Here is a 24,747-nt window from a genome sequence, read left to right as displayed (position 1 = left end):
TGTCAGTTTTTGAATATTAATATTATTTAGTCCATATAATTTTAATTATATACTTTATTATTTAGTTCTTTAACTGAAACTAAAATAAATTAATTAATTGTTTATTTGACAGAAAGATTAAATAATTCAATTTTATAAAATATAAAAATATTGTAATAAAGTTATGAAAGATTTATTATTTAATTTTGGAGTATTATTGAGTATTATCATTATTAATAAGTAAATCTCTTTGATTTTGAGAGAATATTAAAATATTTTTACCTTTTTTCTCCATCAACAAAATAATTCTTCCATTGAATTCCGTCTATTTTTACGGTTAAAAATATAATAAAAGACCAAATTATTCTTTTCTTATTCGGTTATTCTTCTTCGATTATTCTTCCTTTTGAGGAGGAATTATTTTCGTTGAGAGAAAAAAGATAATAACGTTTTAATAGGATTTTAAAAATGTAGAAACTGACCTATTAATAATGAATTTCTAAGGACTAAATAAATAAGGTTTATTGAGGGTAAATTAAGTTTTAAAAATTTTCTTCCTCATTCTTTATCTATTTTTAAAGGAAAAAATGATAGAATAACAATTTTATTGATACGTTTTAATAGTTTTTTAAAAATACAATGACTAATTTATTAATAATGGCAATAATCTGAGAGTAAATAGTAAATTTACCTAGAGTTATTTTAAAATAACGATGAATTATAAAGTTTTTTTTTTTAAAAAAAATTTAGGCATCTAATAGCAATTATTTTTAATTTATATATATTTATACATTGTTTCATGGATTATATATTCTATCAACTAAATTAAATTTTATTAATACATTTTAAAAGGGTGATTTTATTGATTTTCTTCCATTTTTAAAAAATATGAGATTGGAGCATTTCATTTATTAATTATGATATATATCCACTGATTCGATTAATTTGAATTCGCATTGAACATGTCTATTAAAGGAGAAAAGCGTTCCCTTCAAATTTTAATAAATTTTATTAATACATTTTAAAAGGGTGATTTTGTTGATTTTCTTCCATTTTTAAAAGATATGAGATTGGAGCATTTCATCTATTAATTATGATATATATCCACTGATTCGATTAATTTGAATTCGCATTGAGCATGTCTATTAAAGGAGAAAAGCGTTCCCTTCAAATTTTTAAAGGTACTCCATACTTAAAATTCGAACAAATTCGAACTTAAGTATTCTGATTAATAGAGAAGAAATACGTGGCATCCCATTTTACCTTTTAAAAATAAATATCAGTTTATAATAAGTATAAATAAAAAAAATTATTTATTAAATCCAATCTTTGAAACATTTTTTAATTGATCAAATTGCTTTTATGTATGTTGTTGGATTTGTGTGCACACACATTGTTTGGTAATAAATAAAATATTTCTAAAAATGGAATATGGCAAGTACAAATTAGCAACCAACAACATACAAATAGAAGAAGAACATGAGCAGTCTAGTTTAGCTAGTAATTGGTATTTAGTGTTGTGGGTCTTGATTCCCTTAATCTAATTTCATCCTTAAAAAAATTATTATTTTAAATACAACTAAAATAAATATTAATTATTTTTTCATTAAATTGATGTAATCATATTAAAATAAAATAAAATAAAATTTTGTGTTTGACCTACTCTAAAGATGGTTTTTGTTAGATTGAGACAAATAAGTTTGAGAATAAAATAAAATTGAGTGAATAATTCAAAGAATCTAATTCATGTATAAAAAAATTACTAGATAAACCAAAATATGAAAAATTATTTTATGCACCTAACAAAAAAATCCAAAAATTTATATTTTTAATTAGGATCATCATATTTTCTAATAAAAAAATTTAAAAATAAAAATCGATCCAACTGAATTAATTTAAAATTTTAGTTTAATTTTTTATTATTTTAGTTTGATTTTTATTTTAAAAATTTGATTATTTCGATTTGATTTTAATAAAAAATCGATAAAATTAAACTAAACTAATTAATAATAATAATATATTATTTTTGATAATATAACGATTAGATTATAATTAATATTGAAATATTTCAATTAAATTTTAAAATATTAAAAATAAAGTGAAAAAATAAAAAAATTCATTAAAAACTCCAACCAATCAATTCGAATTGAATCAAAATAAATCAGATTAATTCGATTCAAATCAATTTCTATTCAAAACCAATTCGATTCAATTTTTTCAAATACTAAAATTTTGTTACTAAATAGATCCTAAAGTCATGATCTTTTTAGTTTTTAGAGTTCAATGGAAAGAGCAGAGCTTTAGGCCCACTAACCCATCTATTTTGGTTAGTTCAAAATCTTTGTATCCAGCCCATGTGATTGTGTTTCAAAATCAAGATTTTTGAGAATTTTAAAGGATTAACTAAATTAATAAATATGCTAAAATTCCGTTGCTATTTTCAAATACATTCTTAATTTTATTATGGATAGAAGACTTTAATTTTTTTAATAGGTAATTTTGTTATGATTTTATAAATAATTTTATGGGCATTCTCATTAATTATTACAAGAAAAATTATGCCTTAATCTCAAATTAATTATATGTATCATAAGAAAAAGTTGGCTTGCAAGAATTGTGAAGGAATAAAAAAAAATATTAAATTGGATTAATTTTTTATTGTCAAAGTTTATAGATATAAGCATATAATTAGTGAAGAAGATGAGAGTGAATCTAATTTTTTTAATTATAATTCCTTATTTAGAGACTGTCTATAAGAAGCTTGAAAGCAAACATTTTTCCTCTTATTATTTTAATAAATTAAATAGGAATGCAAAGAATTGTAACAACATTAAAAAAAAACATTCATTTTTTTCAAAAAAATATTTTTTCTGCATTTTTTATTATTTAGAGTATTTATTAATTTTACTGATGAAAAGAAAAATAAATTCCTCTTTTTTAAAGAATTTTATTATTATATTCATATATAAATTAATATATTTTATTTTTTAAAGTTCAAATAAACTATTTTAATATTTTTTGTAAAACATATTTTTTAAAAAAATATTTTTTAAAAATAGATTATTCTCGTACGATTATTTAGTCGGTTTAAAATCAAATTGAATTAAATAAATTAAAAATTAAAATTTTAAAATTTATAAAAATTAAATCGAATCGATTTTGATCAGAAATCGAAATGAACAGAATCGATATGATTTGGTTCGATTCAATTTGATCGATATAAATTTTTATTTTTTATATTTTATTTTTAATATTTTAAAATTTAATTAGAATGTTTTAAATTTAATATGATTTAATTTTTATATTATTGAAAATAATATATTATTATCACTAATCGATTCAATTTAATTTTTTTAATTTTTTATAATTAAAATTGAATTGGACTGAAATAATTAAAATTTTTTAAATTAAAAATTAAATCAAATCAAAATAAATAAAAATTTAAATTAAAATTTTAAATTAATTCAATTTAATTTATTTTTTTAAATCAAACCAAATACCACTCAGTCTAATTATCTGTAAATAAATGGAATGAATGTTTATTCTATTTTATAATTTTAGTTAAAAAAACCATCATAGTCTACTAGATTACACGTGTACACGTGTGTGATTAACACACGGAGTTCTTTATTAATGGTTGCCGTGGTTGCTAAGGCAATTTTTACCGATATTTGGTCTATACTTAACTCCATAATTCTCTTTAATTTTTAGATACTTTACATAACTTAATCCTATTTTTTAATAAAAAATAATTTAGTTTATGAGATTTTATTTTATTATTAAAATATTTATTTTAATAAAATTTTATAAATTATATAGTAAATTAAGTTGCAGTATCTGTCGAATTTCAAAGATTATATAGTTTTTTTTTCAAAAAAATAATTTCATGAATTTTTCTTTTGAATTCAATTAACTACTGTGTACTGAATTCAGAAAAATTAAATCCAAGGAAATATTTTTTATTGATATATTATTAGTTTAAATCTTTTTATTAAAAATTCATAATAAAAATCACGTACATTTTATATTTTAATCCATATTTAAATTAATTTAATTTTTATAAAATTAAGAGATAAATTAATAGATTTTATTTTTAAATGTAGAACATTTAATAAAAGGCTGAACATAGATTTTTTATAATATCTCAAAAATATTTTAATAAATTTTTTAAATCAATAGATTAGTAAATTTCATTGAATTTGATGAATTAAATAATTATTTTTTTATATTTTAATTATAAAAAATTTAACTATACTTTTAAAAGATTTATCTATAAAATTCAGCAAAACTACACTCACCAGCATAAAAGGTTGATCATAATTCATGGGAAAATAACAATAAAATATCCAAACAGAGATTAATAATTTCATGTTTTTAAAAAAAAAAGATATTTTTGACATGTAAATTATTATTTTTAGTTAAAAACAAACATTAAATTTGAAAAATCATAATTTCTATATGATTGAATTAAAACACATGGTTGTGCCTTCTCTTCTCAAATTTCAACCATTTAATAATTTTTAATATTTAATAAATAATTTATTATTTATTAATACACTCACATACTTAATTCACATACTTAATTCGATAGTAAATATATCTAAATAAATTTGGAAGATATCAAATTCTACTCCCTTAATTTTCAATTATCGATTAAAAAAAAATCTATTATTTATTAATGAAAAATACTCAAATTAAATTCATCTTTGTTCAACAAGAAACTCAAAAACTTTCTCCATCTTTTGCAATAAATATTAAAAACATGAAAGCTCCTCTTTCCTTCTATAGTCACTTTCCTTCCTTTTCCTTTCTTTTCTTTTCTTTTCTTTTCTTGCTTGCAAAGGAAAATCCCCCGAGTGAACATGGTTGCCAAAGACGTGTGGCTTTAGCCATTAGTGACCTCATTTTAAACTCTTTGGTAACATAACGTGTTTAAATGAAAAATCAAATTAAAAACACTTTGATTCCTACCGTTTGTTTTCAATATTCAAATCCCACTTCCCATTTTGTTCTTTTAGTTTTTTCTATTTAGCTATAAAATAAAAAACTTTCAAAAAAAAATTCATAACTTGTGTATAAATACCAATCTTCCAATCAAGAACCTGATCTTCAAGCCTCCCTTTTTGCATTGAGTCCTCAATGGTACTCTTGGTAGAAAGGCAGCAGCCTAAATCCTTATCAGCTTCTCTACAGGCGTTTCGATATGATGTTTCGCTTTGTATGACCCATCAATTGTTATTTAATTCGAAAGCTCCTGGATTGGAAACCCTGACCCTGGAATGGATTCAGAAATGTTTTCAGGTGCTGCCCATGATCAACAAAGCTTTTACAAAGCTAGTTGTGGAGATTGATTACCCTGTGAGTAAATGGAAGGCCAAGACAATGGAAGAATATCTAAACTATAGTCTAAACTCGCTGGATATTCTCAACTCCTTTACCTCTGCTCTTTCTCATTTTGGACATGCTCGGCTTTCTTTATCTCTTGCTCTGAGCCTTGTGGAAAGTTCACCTTCGTTGGCGATGAAGCGTCTGAAGATGATCGAGTTCAAGAGTTTCAGAAAAGAGTTCGGAGTTCAAGAAAACAAAGAAGATGACAAAGGAAGATCTTGCTCAGACAAGGAAAAGGTTGTCCAACAAGCTTTGATGGAATTAAGGAGCACAGGATTCTGGGTGTGCAGTGTGGTTTTGGCAGGATTGTGTGGTGATGATAGGGCTTATTTGAAGATGAGAAGATCAGCTGGGGCATTATCAAACCCTGCTTTGATCAATTTGGATTCAATGATTTATGGAATTCTAATGGAGAAAAGATGTGTTCTGAAGGAGGTCATAGAGCTAAAAGATTCAGCTGACTGCCTTGAGGCAGCCATAGCCGGAAAACACAGCAGTGATGCAGCAGAGGAGATGCAGAGAAAATTGGAGGAGTTTGAGAAGTTGCTGGATGGATTAGGGAAGGAAGTGAACTGTCTCTTCTCCGAGTTATTGGCTGCAAGAAATGAATTGCTTAATGGTATTCGGACTCAGAAACCATAAGAACAAGATCATAGGTTTCTAGTTTTGATTTGTTAAACTCTGAATAGATTGTATACTGCAGCTTTTTCATTACAGGAGCATTTGCAAATGACTGCAAAGCCAATTTAATGATACAAAAATTTCATTAGTCAGCTTCAAATTGGTGAAATATCAGAGAAAATTTACCTGGTCCTGACCTCATTCACAAAGTTAAATTTAGAACAACTGAGCAAGTTAAGAGATGCTTAAAAAAACCAGATTTGTTTTTCTCTCTGAGACATCATATGGAAGCTGAAGTGCTTCCTAGTTACTGATTCTTGTCACAGGTGAAAAAAAAAAAAAAAACCTAAAAAACAAGAAGAAAAAGATCTGTATGCCATTACTCAGAATGGGTAACAGTAGAGTAGCTACTTGTTTCCATCTGTCACCTGAAAACTTTCAGTTGTTTCTCCTACATTTGAAACATCTACAACCGAAGGAAAACTAACTACAACTTTGAAGGTTTTTCATTCGTTGGCTAAACCGACGCCTGCAGAAACTGCTAGAACCGACTCTACCTGTTTATATTAACAGTAAAGGAGAACATGCCACCAAGAAAAGTGTCACAGCAGGACTAATTGGCTTCCTGAATCATTGGAATGGCTTTCTCCCTCTGGTGCCTTCCTCTTCCGGTACCTATCAGTTGGCAACCTGAGAGACAAAGCTATATATGAGATGTGATAAAACAATGCACAATATGATAAGAGACGTTTGTTTGAGATCAAATGAATTCATATTCTGGCGGAAGAAAGAACAGAAAAGAACTTTTCATAAACTGGTATTTGAAAGCATACACGAAAGAAAGCCATCTTTCTAGAGAAACAAAATAGTGAAAAATTATACTTGGTTTTCAGCTTTATATAAAGCTTCACAATTGAATTTAGATGCTGAAGAAACAAAGAGCAAGAGTATGAAATGAAACTCAATACCAGGTTCCGAGATTTCATGATGCAATGGCGATTTTAACAGGCTTATGTGGGAAAATTTGCAACCATGAAAACCAAAATTTTACTTAGAAATCATAGTTAGGTATAACCAACGCATATGTCACTGAGCTATTGGCAATTGGCAAAATTTAAAGTCACCCTCAAGTACAACGAACAATATGCTGTAGAGTTTACTAATCAGCTGAAGGGTCGAGTAACATAAGACCAGTAGCATACCCCAAATGCAAGGTAGTATCTGAATCTCCTTTCTCAGTTGAGCAATTGCAGGCTATGTCCGCACTAGCAGAACCAAGAGAATGCTTCCTCTCCATTGAATAGTACTCATGATAAGTAGGGACTGAGTGATCAGTTGATGGGAAGAAGCATCGAAGCTCCTCTACCTTCAATACACAAGAAGCAAAAATTTAAACAGCATTATACGTGAGATATTCCTCAAAGAAAATGTAAGCGACCCATTACCATAGAAAAGTACAATTTACCTGTCTGCGCAAAGTTTCATTCTCCAGCATAGCCCGCTGTTCCTGATAACAATAAATTGAATAACTGGTCAAAAGAAGGTTATAATTTCTTTTGTGCAAGCAGAAACTGATAACATTCAACTAGGCCATGTCTTGACTGCAAGATACCTTTCAAATTTTACAACCAAAATCAACAGAGTTCAAATGTTATCCTCATTTGCTCAACCAAAATGTTTCCATTATTCAAAAGGAAGGTTTATTGTAATGTTCATTGCCCAGGAGAATTGTTTCATGTGAATACAAATTATTTTGAAAAAATTACTACTTAGTCCCTCTGGTGTCGAAAAACTTACTAGTTAGTCTCTCGATTTTGAAAAATATATTAAAATATTCCTGATGTTTTAAAAAGTCTGTTATTTAGTTCCTCTGGTAATTTTGCAGTTAAATATTTTACTACTTAGTCCCTATGGTTTTGAAAAACTTATTAGTTAGTCCCTCAAGTTTTTAAAAAGTTTACTAATTAATCCCTCAGTTTCAGGGGTATTTTAGATTTTTTTACTATACTTAACGACTAAAACTAACGGAAAGACTAAATAATAGACTTTTTAAAATGTTAGAGACGTTTTAATGCATTTTTTAAAATTGAGGGACCAACTAGTAAGTTTTTCCATACTATAGGGACTAAGAAATAATTTTTTTTAATTATTTTTAGGGTTCAAATTACCTGTACTCTGGATTGCTCTAGCTGTTCCATCAGTAAATGCTCCTGAAAGGATAGAACTTCTATTAAGGTTCGTGAAATGCAAAACTACTTAACCATAATATGCTGCGGTTCGTGAAATGCAAAACTACTTAACCATAATATGCTGCTTTTGCTTCATATGATAGAACTCGGACAAGCAAACGAAATTAACAAAAATATTGAGAAAACCTTTTTCTCTTTCACACATAATAACCCTTCATTCAATTGCTGCTCCAGATGTTGCAACTCTTTCAAACTCAAGCCAGTCAGGTCATGGCCTAAAAGCATCCTATAGGAAACAGAATCATGTATAAACACAAAATAAGGTCTAGAATTATCCCAAATTATTGTTAAAGGGCAACAAAATAATCTAGAGAACACATACAGCTGTTTTGCCTGTAGCTTAACAATTTCCTCTTTAAGATTGTCCACCTCCTTTGAATCTTGTTTCTGAAGAGGAAACATCAATTTGAAATATATGTGATGGATTGTTCAACAGACCATGTAATATATGTGTAGATTGTTCTCAAAAATGCTAATAGTAATAAGGGCCAAACAAGCAAAGTGTAATTTAATAAATTGTCTTCTAATTCTCCTCCTTAGGACATTTAACTGAATTATATAAATTTACTGCTTTGCAACTTGGAAGTGTTTCCCATTAAATCCTGCATGAGAACATTCCAAAACTTATTTCTGTTACTGAGCCTTATCTCTTTTCCCCCTTATATGCTGCTTTTACACTTAACAAACAAACACAGACAATTTGTTTCACATTCTGAAGATGGAAGTGGGAAAACAAAGTAAGGTAAGACACAAATGGAAGAAATTCAGTTCCTACATGTGGGAAGCTACACATTTTTTCAGGCAATTTCATTATGTAAAATGAAAGCTTCTTACAAAACCAAAGCTACATTTTGTATTTCCAAGGGCGTATTGATAACAGCATTAAAGAAAGGGAGAAGGGGAACACGTAGCTGAAGGCACCTTTAAATAAAAATACTATTGATGTTAAAGTACAAAATGTTATTCCAAATTATCTTTTGCAGAAATACATAATAGTAGATAACAATGCAGGACACTTGTATGCACAAGCTCACAAAGAACAGATTTTGTTAGTGCAAACATGAATTAAGGGATACCTCAGCCTTGTGTTCTACTCTGGCTGGCTCTGTGGAATCTAGGCACTTCTTGTATCTTGAAAGAGTTCTCTTCATGCTGTGAAAACATAAGTAAGAGCGAATAAGCACATGTTAGTATCTTTAAAGGAATGCAAATTTTTTAGTCTTCCCCATTTTTTTTTTCTGTGCTGCAATATCAATAATCACTTGGGGCTCAACATTCTCTAAAGTGGTTTCAATTCTCTCTTGGTCCAGTGATTCCTCACTTCCTCATAACAAATTAAATAGTACTAGGTACTCTTTCCCCAAGAATCTAATCTTCTCATTTTTGCTATTTTGAAATACCTAGTTGTCTTCAGAATATGTGGGTTTTCTCTTCATCCTTAATTCCATGAAAGGACATGAACCCCAGCCTAGATGATTGTCTTTCAACCTACAATTCATCATTTCTTCCATTCCCATTTCCTCAAAACTCTCCCAAGTAAACAGAGCAGCAGTTAATAATGGCTACTGTAAAAAACCCAACCTAGCAAATAGATAAGGAAGAAGGAGGAATCATAAGAACTAACAGAAGTCCATTGATTACTAGTCTAACAACATTGAAAACTTCCACAAGAAATAAAAGATCATAAAGAACAGAGGACCTCTAACACATATCAATCAAACATAACAAGTTGATAAGTATTATCTCAGAAGATAAAAGATGAGTGCAATCCCACACATGCATCAAAGTGAAATGAAAAGAAAACATCAAGCACACCACAGCCTGTTACAAACATAGCTAAAATTAAGTTTGGAAAAAATCCAGTGAAATTCCAAAATGTAAGACACCCTTCAATATATCTGATTAAAAAAAAGTTGCAACAGTCATTGAGGGGGAGGGTGAAATCGGATAAATTTAGTGAATCATACATAAAGTAATAACTGAATAAACAACTAGCTAATTCAGATATAATCAAAACACAGTAAAAAGAATCGCATGCAATGATACAGAGACTTAGAAAAAATAAACCTTTAAAAAGAAAAACACAACAAGATTAGTGAACTTTAGAATAAAATGACAAAAAAGTCCATTTGAACATGAAAATTTACCAGAAAAACCAGACCAACCATTAAATTTTACACATGCAATCACTAGGAAAAACTCTATAAGAATAAAATAAAATTCTACCCAAAAACATTTTTTCCCTTTGAGCAGCAATCTTAGGAAGGAATGAACAGAAAAAGGAGGGAAAAGAAGAAAAGAAAAGAAAAGAAAAACACTACTCATACCCAGAGCTGGAGAACTCAAAGAGCTTGCCAGTGTTGGAGAAGATAATAACAGCAACTTCAGCATCACAGAGAATGGCAAGTTCTTGAGCCTTTTTAAGCAACCCAGTTCTTCTTTTAGAGAATGTGACTTGCCTGCTATTTGAATTTTCAATCCTCTTAATCTCAATCTTCCCTCTACCCATTTCTCCTCCTCAAAAGCAAAAATACCCCACTGATCAAAACCAACAAAAGGGGGGAAATTTACATGATCCTTTCAAAACTCAATTTCAAATCTTTAAAACAAGCAAAGATCTTTCTTCTTCCTTTCTCTAGATAGATTAGAGAGAAAAGAAGAAGCCCTTATTTGGGGTTGCTAAATATAGAGAGAGGAGAAGATAAATGGGTTAAAGAGAAAGAGAGCGTTTTTTTTTTTTCGACACAAATGGCGAGAGATAGAGGGGCTGGAAACGGCAAGTTTGCATGGCTCTGTATACTAATTAGAGTGTGCTGCATGATTCTTTTGCCACATTTGGAGTGGTTAGGTGCTAATGAGGTCTATTTTTGTAGGACCCACAAATACTCTTTTGTTCTTTAGTGGGGCTCTTAGTGGGTCCCTTTTTAGGAGGTTTCATTGTTTCAAACTCCTTTTTATTTATTTATTTGCTAAATTTAGTATCCTATTTTAGTAATTTGTGTGTTATTTTCTTGTTTTAGAGATGGGAAAGAAAGAAGGAAGAAGAGTGGAAGGTCATCCTCTTTGTTTTTGGTCTAAAAGGTCTTTGGAGAAACTCATTTATTTTGTTTTCTACTTATTTTCCAATTTAGCCTTATTTTTCATTTTTTTTCAATAAAAGAAAATTGATTTATATGCCTTTTTGCGGTTTGGTCAAGATACTGATTTTTTTAATAACGTAGATAAATTCAATAATACAGTCATATTAGGGTTAGCATCGGTGATATTAGAGTGAGTATTCGGTTAATTTGATTGAGTATTTGATTAATTCGATTTTATGTACGCAATCAAATCGAATTAAATAAATTAAAAATTAAAATTTTAGTATTTATAAAAATCAAACATATTTGATTTTGATCAGAAATTAAATTGAATTGAACCAGTCTAATTCTATTTGATCCGATCGATTTAAATTTTTAATAAATTTTTTTATTTCTTACCCTTTGTTTTTAATATTTAAAAATTTAATTGAAATATTTTAATTTTAATATGATCTAATATCTCTATATTATTGAAAATAATATCTTATTTATCATTAATCGATTCAATTTAATTTTTTAATTTTTTTTAATTAAAATCGAATCGAACTAAAATAATTAAAATTAAAAATTAAATCGAACCGAAATAAATAAAAAATTAAATCGAATTTTTAAATTAATTCGATTCGATCAATTTTTTTTATTTAAACCGAATACTACTCACTCCTAATTAATATATAACATGTATGCATATTTTAATTAATAAAATATTAATTTTTTTTCTCGAATCGCAAAAGTTGAAATCCATTTCTCATGAGTGAGGAGCAAGTATACTAGAGACTCTGAATCATATGGGCAATATGGATTTCTATGGTTAATTGCCTTGTTTGCCAAAGTTTTACTCTTGTTTGTTATTTATGATTTACCACATTTAGCAAATCTACTGCCAAATTTAGAGAGTAAAATTTTATTACTCAATTCATTTCCATTTGCTATTTCTAGGGTTACCTTGGTGTCTGTCTAATAAGCCTTTGTGGACCCAAATGGTAGGTGTTGTATAACATTTATTGCCACATTTGGTAATGGCCACTGCCATATATAGAGCAGGATAGTGGCAGTATTGTAATTTTAATATTTCTTGCAGTTTTGGAGGAATGGTTAGAGGAGTCTTTTGTAACTGAAGTTTGCCATAAATGGGATTTTCGTTTCACTTGGATTTTAATTGATTAACAGATTTTGTGGCTTTTGCTGGGTATGGTAATTAGTAACATATACTAAAATTTCAGTGAAAGATTACGAGTACTGATACGAGTGATTAGATATTTTTTTTAATAAAATATTTAATTTTTATAAATAGAGCAAATGTTTGTTGAGAGTATTATCTTTTTTAGTAAATCAATTCGATATGAACAAAATAATACTTATAATTACAAAAAAAATAAGTGAAAGACTAATTTCATAACAAGCACTTAATGTTATAAATTTCATAACAAGCACGTAGTTAAATCTTACTATTACATAAATAAATGAATAAAACTACATGGATCAATTTACATAAGCATTACATAAATGATCTTAGGCTACTATTTATAATGTAATGGAATGAGACAACTTTTTCTAGTTATGGTCCTAATATGGTTAATCTTACATAGATTTAGCAAAGATATAAAATAGAAACCAACAAAAGGTATGCTTGTTATTTAGAAGAGAGTAGTAAATGCTTCCCTACTATGAAGTAAACTTGACCATGAGTAGTTTTTTGTCCGGTTTCGAGCCAAAGTTGTCAGTTCGTTAATTTGAACTAGCTTTAGTTTGAAGAGATTCCGATTTAAAACCGTTACAATTTATGATTTCATTTTAATTTTAATTTTAATAGTATGAGATTCGGTGAAATAAAGAGATGTGAACACGTGTGCAAGAGTTTGATTCACATAGAAATTAATAAATTTGATTGAGTAGTTGAGAGTTAATAGATCTTAGTTATGGTTTGAGAATGTTAGGGTTAGAAAATGAGTCTTTGTGTTTAGTGAATCGGTAAAGTTGAAAATTTGTTCCTTAATGTGGTTGGTCTAGGAATATTTATACCTTGATCATATTAATTTGGCAAATATTCTATCAGATTGGATGACAACGTCACTTGACAAATGTGTTAGGTGGCTAGTCAGTTAATAAATGTTGAGCCGTTTGATCATAACATGTCCATCACACACGTCATATTTATTAGTCATACCGCACATGCAATTCTAACCCTAACGAGACCCTGTGCATTTTGAAGAAGTCGGTCTACATATTCTAGGTATTAATGAGATCGGCCTGCTTCTTTTGGACATTAGTAAAGTCAGAGGTATTGGAGACTAATCTTTACACACTGCTTGATTAGACCGGAAGACAGGTGTAAAAAACATCTCTATTTCTCTTGTACACGTATAATGATTTTATCGAGATTCATCATTATTATGTTATTAAATTTTTACCATAATTAAAAATCAAGGAAAATCAAATCCATATAAATTTAAGAAAGAAAAAAAAAATTCAAACCAACCACTCCCGGTTCTAACTTAATGAAAAGAAGCCTGAAACAAAGTCTCATACCAAAGGATTACATTCTCGTTCCAAGAATCGAAACCTTTTAATCGGTTCGATTCCAATTTGATCCAAACTATTTTCAGCTCCGTTTATGATCAAACCGAACCGCGAAAATCTATCTCAATCTACTCTTTCACTAGGCGAAAGCAACCCAGTTTTTTGTGCTAGGAAATTTAGTGTCAGTGATGTTATCACTTGTGTTTTATCTTTTCTCTTTACATCAATGAAATCCTTATCCTTCCATCTTCACTGGTTACAAAAATTCAGATTAAGGAAGATGACCATATTATTCACTACAATGTTACTTTGGATGGGCAATTTTTTTACTGGTCAGTGAGGTGTTATGGGAAACAATCATGAAAATTTTAGACAATATAAAGGGCCCTTGGATTATTCAGGGGACTTCAATACCATTATGTATAACCAGGAGAGATCACTGGGAGGATGGAGGTGGATTTCATGATTTTGGTGAATATGTGACTGGAGCTGATCTTGTGGAATTGAGATCTAAAGGGTGTTATTTTACATGGACTAATAACCAGTTAGAAGATAGTAGAATTTGGAGGAGACTAGACATGTGTTTTGTAAATATTGTCTGGTTAGATTTATACACCCTATCTGAATTTGAAGCTCTTCCTGCAGGATTATCTGATCACTCTCCTAATATAGTGAACGTTCGTATGGATAACGTGGAGAGGAATGTACCATTCAGATTTTTCAATATGTGGATGTCCCATCCAAGTTTCTTTGGGATTATTAGGGAGGTTTGGCACCGTAATATAAATGGTAGTAATATGTTTAGATTGTGGAAAAAAATTGAAGCTGCTAAAAGGGGAATTAAAGAAGCTGAATAAGAGGGAATTTTTCGACATCTCAAAAAGAGTTGATGATTGTAGATGTATGCTAACTAGCCTACAAGCTAGCCTGCAATCTAATCCTTTGAATGAGCTTTTATTGTAAGAAGAAAGGGCAGTCATGGGGCATTTCAGGAAGCTGTTGAAATAGGAAGAAGACTTCTACAGGCAAAGTTAAGGGTTATGTGGATTCAGCTGGGAGATGCCAATACCAAATTTTTCATAACTCTATTAAAATTCACATGGGCAGGAATAAAATAACAAGCTTGGTTGACTCTGATGGGGTTGTTATGACTAACCCAAACAATATAAGTGGAGTATTATAAAGATCTGCTAGGCACCACTAGTCATGACAGGCAACATGCTATGATGAATATTATTAGAAGGGGCCCTATAGTGAAAGAGGAAGAGGCTGTGGAGTTATGTTGAGAGGTTGATGATGAGGAAATAAAGCAAGCTTAATATTGTAGGAAGAGAAGTTATTGTAGCAGTTAACGAATTTTTTGAGACTGGAGTGCTCTTAAAGCAATTCAACATCACTATATTGACTATTATTCCAAAGTCACAAAACCCAGTTGGACTCACTGACTATAGACCTATAGCTTGCTGCTCTATTCTCTATAAGATAATTACCAAGATCCTTACTAAGAGAATGGGTGTGATTTTAAAGAGAATCATTAGTCCTGCACAATCGGCCTTTATTCATGGCAAGATAATCATTGATAACATTTTGTTAAGCCATGAACTTGTAAGGAACTAGCACAGAAGAACAGGAGCTCCTTGTTGTGCGATGAAAGTCGACTTGAGGAAAGCATATGATTTTATTCTTTGGGATTTTATTGAAGTTGGGATTGAACTTCCTTAGCAGAATCATAAACTGGGTGATGAGATGTGTCAGGACTACTTGGTTCACTATTCTAATCAATTGGCAGGTTGGAGGAGTTCTTTCCAAATCAAAAAGGGTTAAGACAAGGGGACTCTATGTCTCCTTTGCTTTTTGTTTTAACTATGGAACACTTATCAAGATACCTTGCAGAGTTGATGCCGACAGCTTATAAGTTCTATAAGGGTTGTAAGGATATAAAATTAAAGGATAAACTATAATTTAGTCCCTCTAGTTTAGTGAAATGCAACCTTTTGTCCCTCTGTTTTAAAAAACCTTCAATTTAGTCACTGTGATTTTTAAAAACTATGTCATTACTATGTCATTAGTCCCTTCAGTTAGATTTTCAATTAAATCACCGTTAATTTTATTTAAAAAGACTAAAATACCCATTCTCTCCTCCCTCTTCCTCTTCTTCTTCTTCTTCTCCTTTCCAATCTCCTTCTTCTCCTTCTTCTTCTTCTTCCCGATCTTTCACGAATCGCGTTACGTTGCTTGAGTCGTCTTGGATTCCGTCAGCCAGTATCTGTAGTCCATACAGCTCCGCCGCCCGTGCACTTGCTATGGCCGCTGTGTCGCGAAGGTTGTTGGCTGCTATGTGCTGTGCAGCTCCAGCTGTGTCATCTACTGCCTCCCTGGCGGCATTTAGTCCGAGTTTAGAGAGACTTAGCTCGCACTGTGCGAGTGCTTGAGGATGAGAGATCACTTGAGTAATGTTCTCTTTGCGGACGCCAGGGAGGGCTAAGAGACAGTGGTGGACCGGTAATTGTACTTCGCCGACGATATGTAGGCGATGCCGGAGGAGCAAATCATAATTTCTGTGAATTGATCCGCCAAGAGAATTCTCAACTGGTAAAACCACACGATCTGCAACCCAGAGCTCCACCACCTGGAAAGCAACCTCGAATTGATCGCAAGGAATAGATTCACAGTTCGGATAAGCTTTTCCTGCTGCAGCCTCTGAATATGCCCCAGGAACTCCCTGATAAGCTACACGGAGATGAGACCCGTGCATAGGAGCCGGTGAGAGATCTGTAATAGTTAAAGGCTTCATGGCCTTATTGTTATCTTCACTAGAGCCTTTGTTCAGAGGGACTAAATTAAGGTCGACAGAGGTCTTATGACCATTAACAGCAGCGACATGGTCGGCGCTACCATCTATGCCGTAATCTCCATTGGATTTGTCTGTAGGTTGCTCTTGAGAGACAACTCTGCTAGCTAATATAGCGCAAGAGGTTTGCCAGTCAGCTCGACTGGAGCCAATGCCGTTGGGGAAATGAATGGGATCTGAACGATAGATGCAATGAACAGAGAGTTTCTTGGGAGTGACTCGGGCGAGTGGACGCCGAGTCAGGAGCAAAGACTTGAGCGGAGACGAAGGAGAGATCGCCTGCATGGTTAAGCTAACGTCTTTATTGCGCTTAATTGAAGAAGAAGAAGAGGAAGAGGAAGGAGAAAGAGAGAGAATGGGTATTTTAGTCTTTTTAATTAAAATTAACGGTGATTTAACTGAAAATCTAACGGGAGGAATTAATAGCATAGTTTTTAAAAATCACAATGACTAAATTGAAGGTTTTTTAAAACAGAGGGACGAAATGTTGCATTTCACTAAATCAGAGGGACTAAATTATAGTTTATCCAAAATTAAATCATCTATGTTCTGCTGATGATTTATTTTTATTCAATAATAGGGATGTAGGGTCTGTTAAAGCTCTAATAGATGCTTTGAAACACTTCGAAAAGGTATCTGGGTTGAGAGTAAACGAGGATAAGAGTTTTGTGTTTCTAGCCAGGGTAAATAGGGGTACCAAGGACCAAATTTTTGCAGTTGCTAAACTTTAGAAAAGGAACTCTACCAGTTAAATACCTTGAGTTACCTCTAGTATTCACCTTTGTGTAAAAAGATCATTGTCAAAATCTGGTTGAGAAAATTACCCGTGAGATCAATACCTGGACAACAAAGCACTTGTCATATGCAATGAGAGTACAACTGATAAATGTTGTTTTTAGAAGCATGCATGTCTACTGGTGCTGTGTTTTCATCCTTCCAAATATAGTAATACAAAAGATTGATAGAAGGTGTAAGAAATTCTTTGTGGAAAGGCTCATTAGAGGGTGGGAAAAGAAATGTTGTGGCTTGGGATAAGGTATGCAGGTTGAAAAGTGAGGGTGGTCTTGGCATAAAAGAAATCATTTCTTAGAATAAAGCTGCTGTGGGCAAACACATTTGGGATCTATTGTGCTGTAAGAATTCCCTGTGGGCAATGTGGATTACTAGAAACAAACTAAAGCACCTTAGTTTTTGGGAGATTACAAAACCTTTAGATGCTAGTTGGGCATGGAGACACTTATGTAAATTGAGGGACGCTTTCAAAAAGTGGTTTGTTTACGGCTTAGAAGGTGACCTATCCTTTTGGTTTGACCCATGGGTGGATGGTAAAAGTTTAGTAAATAAATATACCTCCCCTAATATTAGTGATGCAGATATCCAAAAGCAGGCAAAAGCAAAAGATCTATGGAGGGATGGACTATGGAGGATACTTGATCCTATAAATAAAACCATTGAAGCAACTTGAGAGGAAGTAAAGGACTACAAAATTAATAGAGAATAGGAAGATACAGTTAAATGGGCTCTTATTTGGAAGGAGTTGAGAACCCCTTTCTTATAAGTAACATGGTGGAAGCTGATTTGGGGTAGAAATAACATTCCTAGATACAACTTCATAGTCTGGTTGGTGCTAATGAATAGACTAGCGGTTAAAACAAGATTGATAAGGTGGAGTGTGGTGAATGATGTTAACTGCAGGAAGGAGAATGTTGAGCACTTATTTTTTTATTGTCCCTTTTTGACAAGAGTGGGCTGCTATTTTGCAAAAATGTGCTATTCAAAGGCGAAAATTATGCTGGAAAAGAGAAGTTGGTTCTGTAAGAGAATAATAGGGAAGTTGTTGCTTGCGACAATGAGAAAATTGACTTTTTATGCTATTGTATACTTTATTTGGATTGAAAAAAAAAAAACAATGTGATTTTCAACAAGATATGGCTGATGCTCATAGGGTCATTCAAAAGATCACTGTTTTGGTCAAACTAAAATCGATGAGTAACGAGACTTCTCATATAAAGACCAGGAAAGAGTGGTTGTAACTCTATATTTAGTACTTTTTGTTGTTTGAATCTGTATGCTGGAATGGAATATTGGCTGTTGATGGCTAGACTTTTTGTTGTTTGAATCTGTGTGCTGGAATGGGATATTGGCTGTTGATGGCTAGACGAGGTTGGCTAATATCTTAAATGATATTGCTTTGGATGTTGGTTGGCATATGGAAAAAAGCTACTGCTTATTGAACTAGATCTATCACCAAAGATGCTGGCTGGAATGATTTTTTTCTAATTTTTGGAGTGCTTGGCTAGTGTGAATCTTGTATTAAATTATAGACGGTTGCTATATATGTCTTGCCTGCCGTTTAATTAGAAGGATGATACTTGCAATGTTATTAAATCTGTTTTTGTGGAGTTTTTTGGTTTTAGTTTCCTTATACAGAAATTTCTTGACATATGTGTGGTTTTATATGGGTTTTATTGTATTGACTTTAATAATAAAATTTCCATTAACTAAAAAAAAGCTGATTTAATCCTTAATTGAAAAATACATTAAAATATTTACATAGTTCTAAATAACTATAATAATATTTCATTTCAAGTTAACAGCAATTATCTTTTAATTGACTTTTCGAAACATAAAATGTATTTTTGAAAATCAAAGTATTAACTAGTTAATTTTCATGGAAAATACAGATTAAATAGTAATTTTTTGAAAAATAATTTGAGTACGCCTGCAGAAGTAGAAATTTTTTATTATTTCTGCAAAACAAACAAATGCAATAACTAAAAAGAGGAGTGCTACACTCTAGCTAGTCAACAAAGCTTACATATGACAGAAAACTATTGCCTAGCACCACTTCCAATCATACAATCTGCCATTTCTGCCAAAAACAAATAAAAGTCACTGAAAAGAGTTCAAAAGAAGCAATTTTTTTTATAAAAAAAAAAAAAAAAAAGAGTTTGCCCCAATGCAGCTTCTTTGTGCCACCTCAAAAGAAATACTCAAATTAATTGAAGCTACTCACGTGAAGAGCACAGAATGCATCCACAAAATTCTCTCCTCTGTAAACCACTTACTGGAATTTCAATCTCCCCTCAAAGCCAATAAACTGGAATTACTATCAATCAAGAGATGGCTTAGGTCTTATTTAAGCAACTCAACTCTTATACGGTTCATTCTTCTTATTCATTTCCCTCTCCATGTCCAAATTCCAATCTGATATGTCACATAAATAAAAATAAAAGAATCCCTCTTTTGTAACAAATACCAAAATCTCATCAATGACTAGTCCTAAAGGTACAAACAGCAAAACATCATACAAACAGTTTACAGAGCTTGTGCAAGGTAAATACTACCTCAGTGCCTTATTGTCAACTTAATCCTATAAAACATCAGCCTTCAATTGGTAGGTTGGTATGGTATGGAGCCTTGTGGTTTCACCATCTTTGTGCACACATATATAAAGTGACAATCTGGATCTTCTAATACAAAATCTGCCGGAAGCAAGCCCTTCTCCGTGACAGGAACAGGTTCCAAGAATGAGTGTGCCGATGAACTACCTGCACGCCTTTCAAATCCTGGTCTGGCTGCAAGAGCATGGAAAAGGAAAAGAAGAACTTAAAGAAAGAGAATTTAAAATTGATTTCAGAATGTTAAGCTCTAAAAGGGTTGTAACATGCCAATAACAAGGCAAAGGCAGAAACATAGATGAAGACCAGAATTCATAACTCAAAACTCAAAACATGCATCAATTTTGCGTATTGGACTAGACTGCAATTCAAAAATTGAAATCCTCAGAGTCCTCTGCATATGCAGCATTTTGGAATTGTAACCTTAGGAGCGGAAATATATTAGGATTTAGGATAATTATGTTTTAATGCACTACTCCAAACAGATTATGCAGTAAAGTTTCATAACTACAAAATCAAACAGCAAGAAACACCCTTGATTTCCAAGACAAACCTATCTCATCCTAACTGGAAAACAATATAAACAAACTTGCTTTCTTGATAATTCCCCACTAGCTAGAACAGAATAAATACATGCCTAAAATTCAGAAAACGAGAAAAAAAAAATGCAACCAATTAAGTTTTTAACTTCATATCATTCACTGGGGGAATAGGCAGGGTAGACGGTGAGGTCGGAACCAAGTTCTGACTTCAGTCAGTGTTGGAAGCCTCAGTGCAACAAGATGTCAATATCATTCATCTCTGTCTGTCCCACTGAGAAAAGCAGCGCATTGGATACGCCTTGTACCTCCAATTTGCCTCGAGGCAAGTGAATGCATAAGGTAGACAATGACAATCTAAAGAGGCATTCACATGACTATTTGATTGCAGCCAAGCATCAAATGATAAAAGTTCATTGGTCTAAAATAGCCAAAAGATAAGTTTACTGCAACCATGTAAGATAAATCTCAAGCTTATTGCTTAATTATACATTTGTATATTTATTACGTATCATGAAAAACACACAAGTGAATGAAATATAGCCATTAAATTTTGTGTCTATGGACATAGACTCTTAAGAGTTGAACCATATAAATCATTCTCTTGTTTTCTCCTACCTTTTCTATTATTCTAAATTTCAACACTAACATCTGCTTAGTGAGCAGTGCCGGATCCACCTTACAGAAGGAGGGGTCAATTGACCCCTCTCAATTGAAATGCTTCTATGTACATGTGTCGTTATTTAAGTCCCCACTCATAAACTTAATTATTGAACTATCTTTTTTATTAACATTAAAATAAATTGCTTGTGACCTGCTTGAATATGATAGATTCAAAATTATTCTACTTAAATTTTTAACATTAAACCCTTAATACTTGAAACTAATTTGAAAAACCCTATTTTTTAAACTTGAAAACTAATTTGAAAACTCTATTTTTTAAATGCATTTTTTTATATATTGACCCCATACTATTTTTTTCTAGATCTGCCACTGTTTTGTGATTCTAATATTTAATGGCAATTTAAGGCAAACATCAAGCCTACAATCTCTAACAAATGCTTCATAAGGCATTTTTTCTAATATTTAACAACAATTTAAGACAATATGCATAATGATCAAATGCATCCTAGTAAATCTAGCTATTAATAGCACACATTATGATTTTAACACAAGGAAAATGATTCTTCGCTCCCCTTGCCCCATTTAAAGTTATTTGAGTCAGTGTCTCAATTTTATGATAGCCTACTTAACTACTCCCATAAATTTAGCCAATTGGTCCTTCGGGATCCCCCATCTGTTGTGGATGAGTGTGTGGACTTATCTACCATCAAGAAGTCTTGTCAAAATTGTCATGGTTTTGGGTTAGATCCAGTGGCTGTGGTCCATGTGTGTGAGTTTTATCTTTCGACATGTAAAAAAAGGCAATAAGCCAAGGAGAGAGCCGGTATGCGTGTGTGATGTGGCATGGGCCTTAGTGCGGGCGTGCCCCATTTGGTATCATAGGTCGGTTGTGGATGAGTGTGTGTGGACTTATATATCACCAAGAAGCCTTATCAAAATTGCTATGGTTTTGACTTAGATCCCGTGGTTGCAGTCCCTGTGCATGAGTTTTATTGTGAGTTTTACCGTGAGTTTTATCTTTCGACAAAAAAAGTTTAGCCAATTTGTTAGCTTAACCACCAAAATATAAACTTATCGAGCCCTAACAGACAAAAGAGAAAGGAAAAATTAGATATAAGCACTTATAATTCTAGCCCAACAACTAGCATCATTATGCATAAAAGATAGGTCATATCAACAATGACTATAAGTAAATAACCAGAAGAAAAGGTCTGTGAAACATGAAATTAGGACACAGAGAAAGAGAAAATTGTGCAAAGCTCAAAGGAAGAGGGAACTTACGTATTACATACAATACAATTTTCCAATTGTACACAGGCTGGCTTAAATGAACCATCCTTGCTGTAGGATCACCATAGGTTATCTGGATTTATATTAAAAAAAAATAAGTTAAAACAAAAAAAGATTACTTTTTGTTTTAGGAACTTTTAGAAGCAAAGGGTCAATAGAAAATATTAAAGCTTTTATCCTTGGGTACATGGTTACCAACATATAAGTTCCTCCAGGTTTCAGAAGCCTGCAAGCCAACCAGAAAGGGAAAATAGATAATGAGGAATATTGCAATAATAGCTTAAACACAAGCAGGCACATGAATGCACAATCATACTGTAGAATAAGAAGAATATAGAATCAAATCCTCAATGCAAGCATAACCAGAACACAACCTGCTCACTTCCCTCAACATTTGTGCAGCACTAATTTGAGCATCATTCCCGCACTAAATAAATGAGCATAATAAATAATATTAACAATAGCAATATTAATAAAATGAATTAGGAAAGGCCAAAGATGACAACAAGGAACTATGATAGCATTTGAGAACACATCATACCATCAAGGAATCAAGAGTTCCTAAATCGAGGACCAGTGAGCCAGAAGTCCATGGGAGCAAATTTAGGCAGCAAGAACAAAGTCAACATACAACAGACCAACTTAATTGAAAAGTCAGCTACATTATAAAGAGCATCTAATGGAAGAGGGACCATACCCTTGTCGATGATGCTATCAAAAGACTCCTCTGGGAAGAAGCTCATGTCTCTAACGTCCATTTGCATGTCTAAAATTAATCATATAGGAGGCTTGACAATATACGGATGTGGTTAGTTAAGAAAAAAGCAAAATTAAGTTTTATAAGAGAAACAGTTCTCTTACAAGGATACATTTGAGCTGAGGGATATATTCATATTTCTTTTTCATCATTGCAATAGCCACCGATGAAATGTCAATGTTCATTATATCTTCATATCCATCCTTTACCATGTCCTCTGACATGACTACAATATAGAAAAGAAATCCCTATTAGACAGTTTCGAATGACAAATAATTTATAGAAAAAATCCATTGCAATTGCATGGGTCAGAAGAGCTTTCAACAGAAAGTGCACCACTTTCACAAGATGATAGTAAGTTAGTTAATCTGAAAATTACAAAACCAACAGAGTTCCATTATAAACTTCATCAAGTATTCACAATAATTTCACTACACTGTAGATCAATCAACATGTAATGTACTACCGAGTAGGCAGTCCAGTTAATACGAGAACAAAAAAGCACTCTGTGCATCAATGTAAGAGTACCCACTTCTACATTTGTAAACCTAGAGATTACTACTACAAATCAAATGCATGTCAATTAGATTTCTAAGCAAAAGCAGCTGAGAGTCGCAAGTAAGCATTTCTTTCTATCAGGATTACTTTTTCATCTCCACAAATTCTAAAGCAGGCTAAAGCAGGCACAAACATTTTAAAGCTTCGAGATTAAGATAGCCACCAACTGAAAATAGAAAACCCTAACCCAGTAGCCATATAGAGCTAAATTGAAAGCATACGACTCAACTGAGGGCTACATAGTCAAAATTCAAATGCACAAAAGGAAATAATAGCAGAAACAATTACAAAAGCAAAAGCAGGCAGAGAGTTATGAGACAATTACGAGCATTGCCACAGCCAATCATAAGCACGCGAGAGGAAGTGGGAACATAGCGACGAACAAAGGGACGAAGGGAAGAATAACGCTGGTACCAATCGAAGCTAGCAGCCTCCTTCACATAGCGCGCATCCCAATACAAAGCATCGCCATAGTTGAACGTGCTGCAGCTGGAAACGTCCTTGTACATCTCGGCTTCCGTTCCTTCTATCTCTGTAGCTAGCTCCTGAGTTTGGTTTTATAGGTTGAAGAGTGTTCCCTGTGATGGTTAACGATCTGGTGGTAATATGGTGGTTGTGGAGGTGGCTCAGTGGGTGTAAGGGCCGTTTTCCAAGCGGCCAAGTGGGGGCTCTCCGCTCTCGGCCTCCGGCTTGGTGAGTGTAGAAAAGTGGAAGCAGTCGTCTCTCAAGAGGAAAGCCCTTTGTTTGGACACTTGCCCTATTATTCGGGTGCTGGTCTTTTCAAGATAAATTTACTATGTAATCCGGAAAACATAAAAAATTCATTAAAAAGTTTTTTATATTTTAAAAATTTATTAATTAATTTTATCCGTTAAATATTAAATTTTATA

The 24,747-nt window shown here is 32.0% G+C and overlaps 4 protein-coding genes across 4 annotated transcripts; 1 reads left to right on the top strand and 3 right to left on the bottom strand.

Moving 5' to 3' along the window:
* The first annotated feature begins 4,878 nt into the window (after nucleotides 1-4,878).
* On the top strand, nucleotides 4,879-6,081 carry LOC110624579 (protein BPS1, chloroplastic). The gene has a single exon (XM_021769777.2). It carries the CDS (start codon nucleotides 5,119-5,121, stop codon nucleotides 6,007-6,009), a length of 891 nt encoding a protein of 296 aa, XP_021625469.1. The 5' UTR covers nucleotides 4,879-5,118; the 3' UTR covers nucleotides 6,010-6,081.
* Nucleotides 6,082-6,344: 263 nt separating this feature from the next.
* Nucleotides 6,345-11,032, bottom strand: LOC110624580 (agamous-like MADS-box protein AGL15). The gene is made up of 8 exons (XM_021769778.2): nucleotides 10,565-11,032; nucleotides 9,314-9,389; nucleotides 8,560-8,624; nucleotides 8,364-8,463; nucleotides 8,157-8,198; nucleotides 7,454-7,495; nucleotides 7,191-7,354; nucleotides 6,345-6,678 (listed from the first exon to the last, which is right to left on the bottom strand). Exons 1-8 carry the CDS (start codon nucleotides 10,744-10,746, stop codon nucleotides 6,591-6,593), a joined length of 759 nt encoding a protein of 252 aa, XP_021625470.1. The 5' UTR covers nucleotides 10,747-11,032; the 3' UTR covers nucleotides 6,345-6,590.
* A 4,668-nt stretch (nucleotides 11,033-15,700) lies between these two features.
* On the bottom strand, nucleotides 15,701-16,988 carry LOC110624341 (arogenate dehydratase 3). The gene is made up of 2 exons (XM_043960740.1): nucleotides 16,009-16,988; nucleotides 15,701-15,755 (listed from the first exon to the last, which is right to left on the bottom strand). The coding sequence occupies exons 1-2, from the start codon at nucleotides 16,971-16,973 to the stop codon at nucleotides 15,701-15,703; spliced, it is 1,020 nt and encodes a 339-aa protein (XP_043816675.1). The 5' UTR covers nucleotides 16,974-16,988.
* Nucleotides 16,989-19,826: 2,838 nt separating this feature from the next.
* Nucleotides 19,827-24,630, bottom strand: LOC110625120 (EEF1A lysine methyltransferase 4). The gene is made up of 8 exons (XM_021770662.2): nucleotides 24,183-24,630; nucleotides 23,412-23,525; nucleotides 23,240-23,308; nucleotides 23,084-23,103; nucleotides 22,917-22,969; nucleotides 22,738-22,768; nucleotides 22,534-22,615; nucleotides 19,827-20,266 (listed from the first exon to the last, which is right to left on the bottom strand). Exons 1-8 carry the CDS (start codon nucleotides 24,364-24,366, stop codon nucleotides 20,079-20,081), a joined length of 741 nt encoding a protein of 246 aa, XP_021626354.1. The 5' UTR covers nucleotides 24,367-24,630; the 3' UTR covers nucleotides 19,827-20,078.
* Nucleotides 24,631-24,747: the final 117 nt, after the last annotated feature.

Source organism: Manihot esculenta, chromosome 10, assembly GCF_001659605.2.
Source record: "Manihot esculenta cultivar AM560-2 chromosome 10, M.esculenta_v8, whole genome shotgun sequence".
In the NCBI taxonomy this organism is placed as follows: domain Eukaryota; kingdom Viridiplantae; phylum Streptophyta; class Magnoliopsida; order Malpighiales; family Euphorbiaceae; genus Manihot; species Manihot esculenta.
Note: the sequence above shows the minus strand (reverse complement) of the source record. Positions and strands in the feature narration are given on the sequence as shown.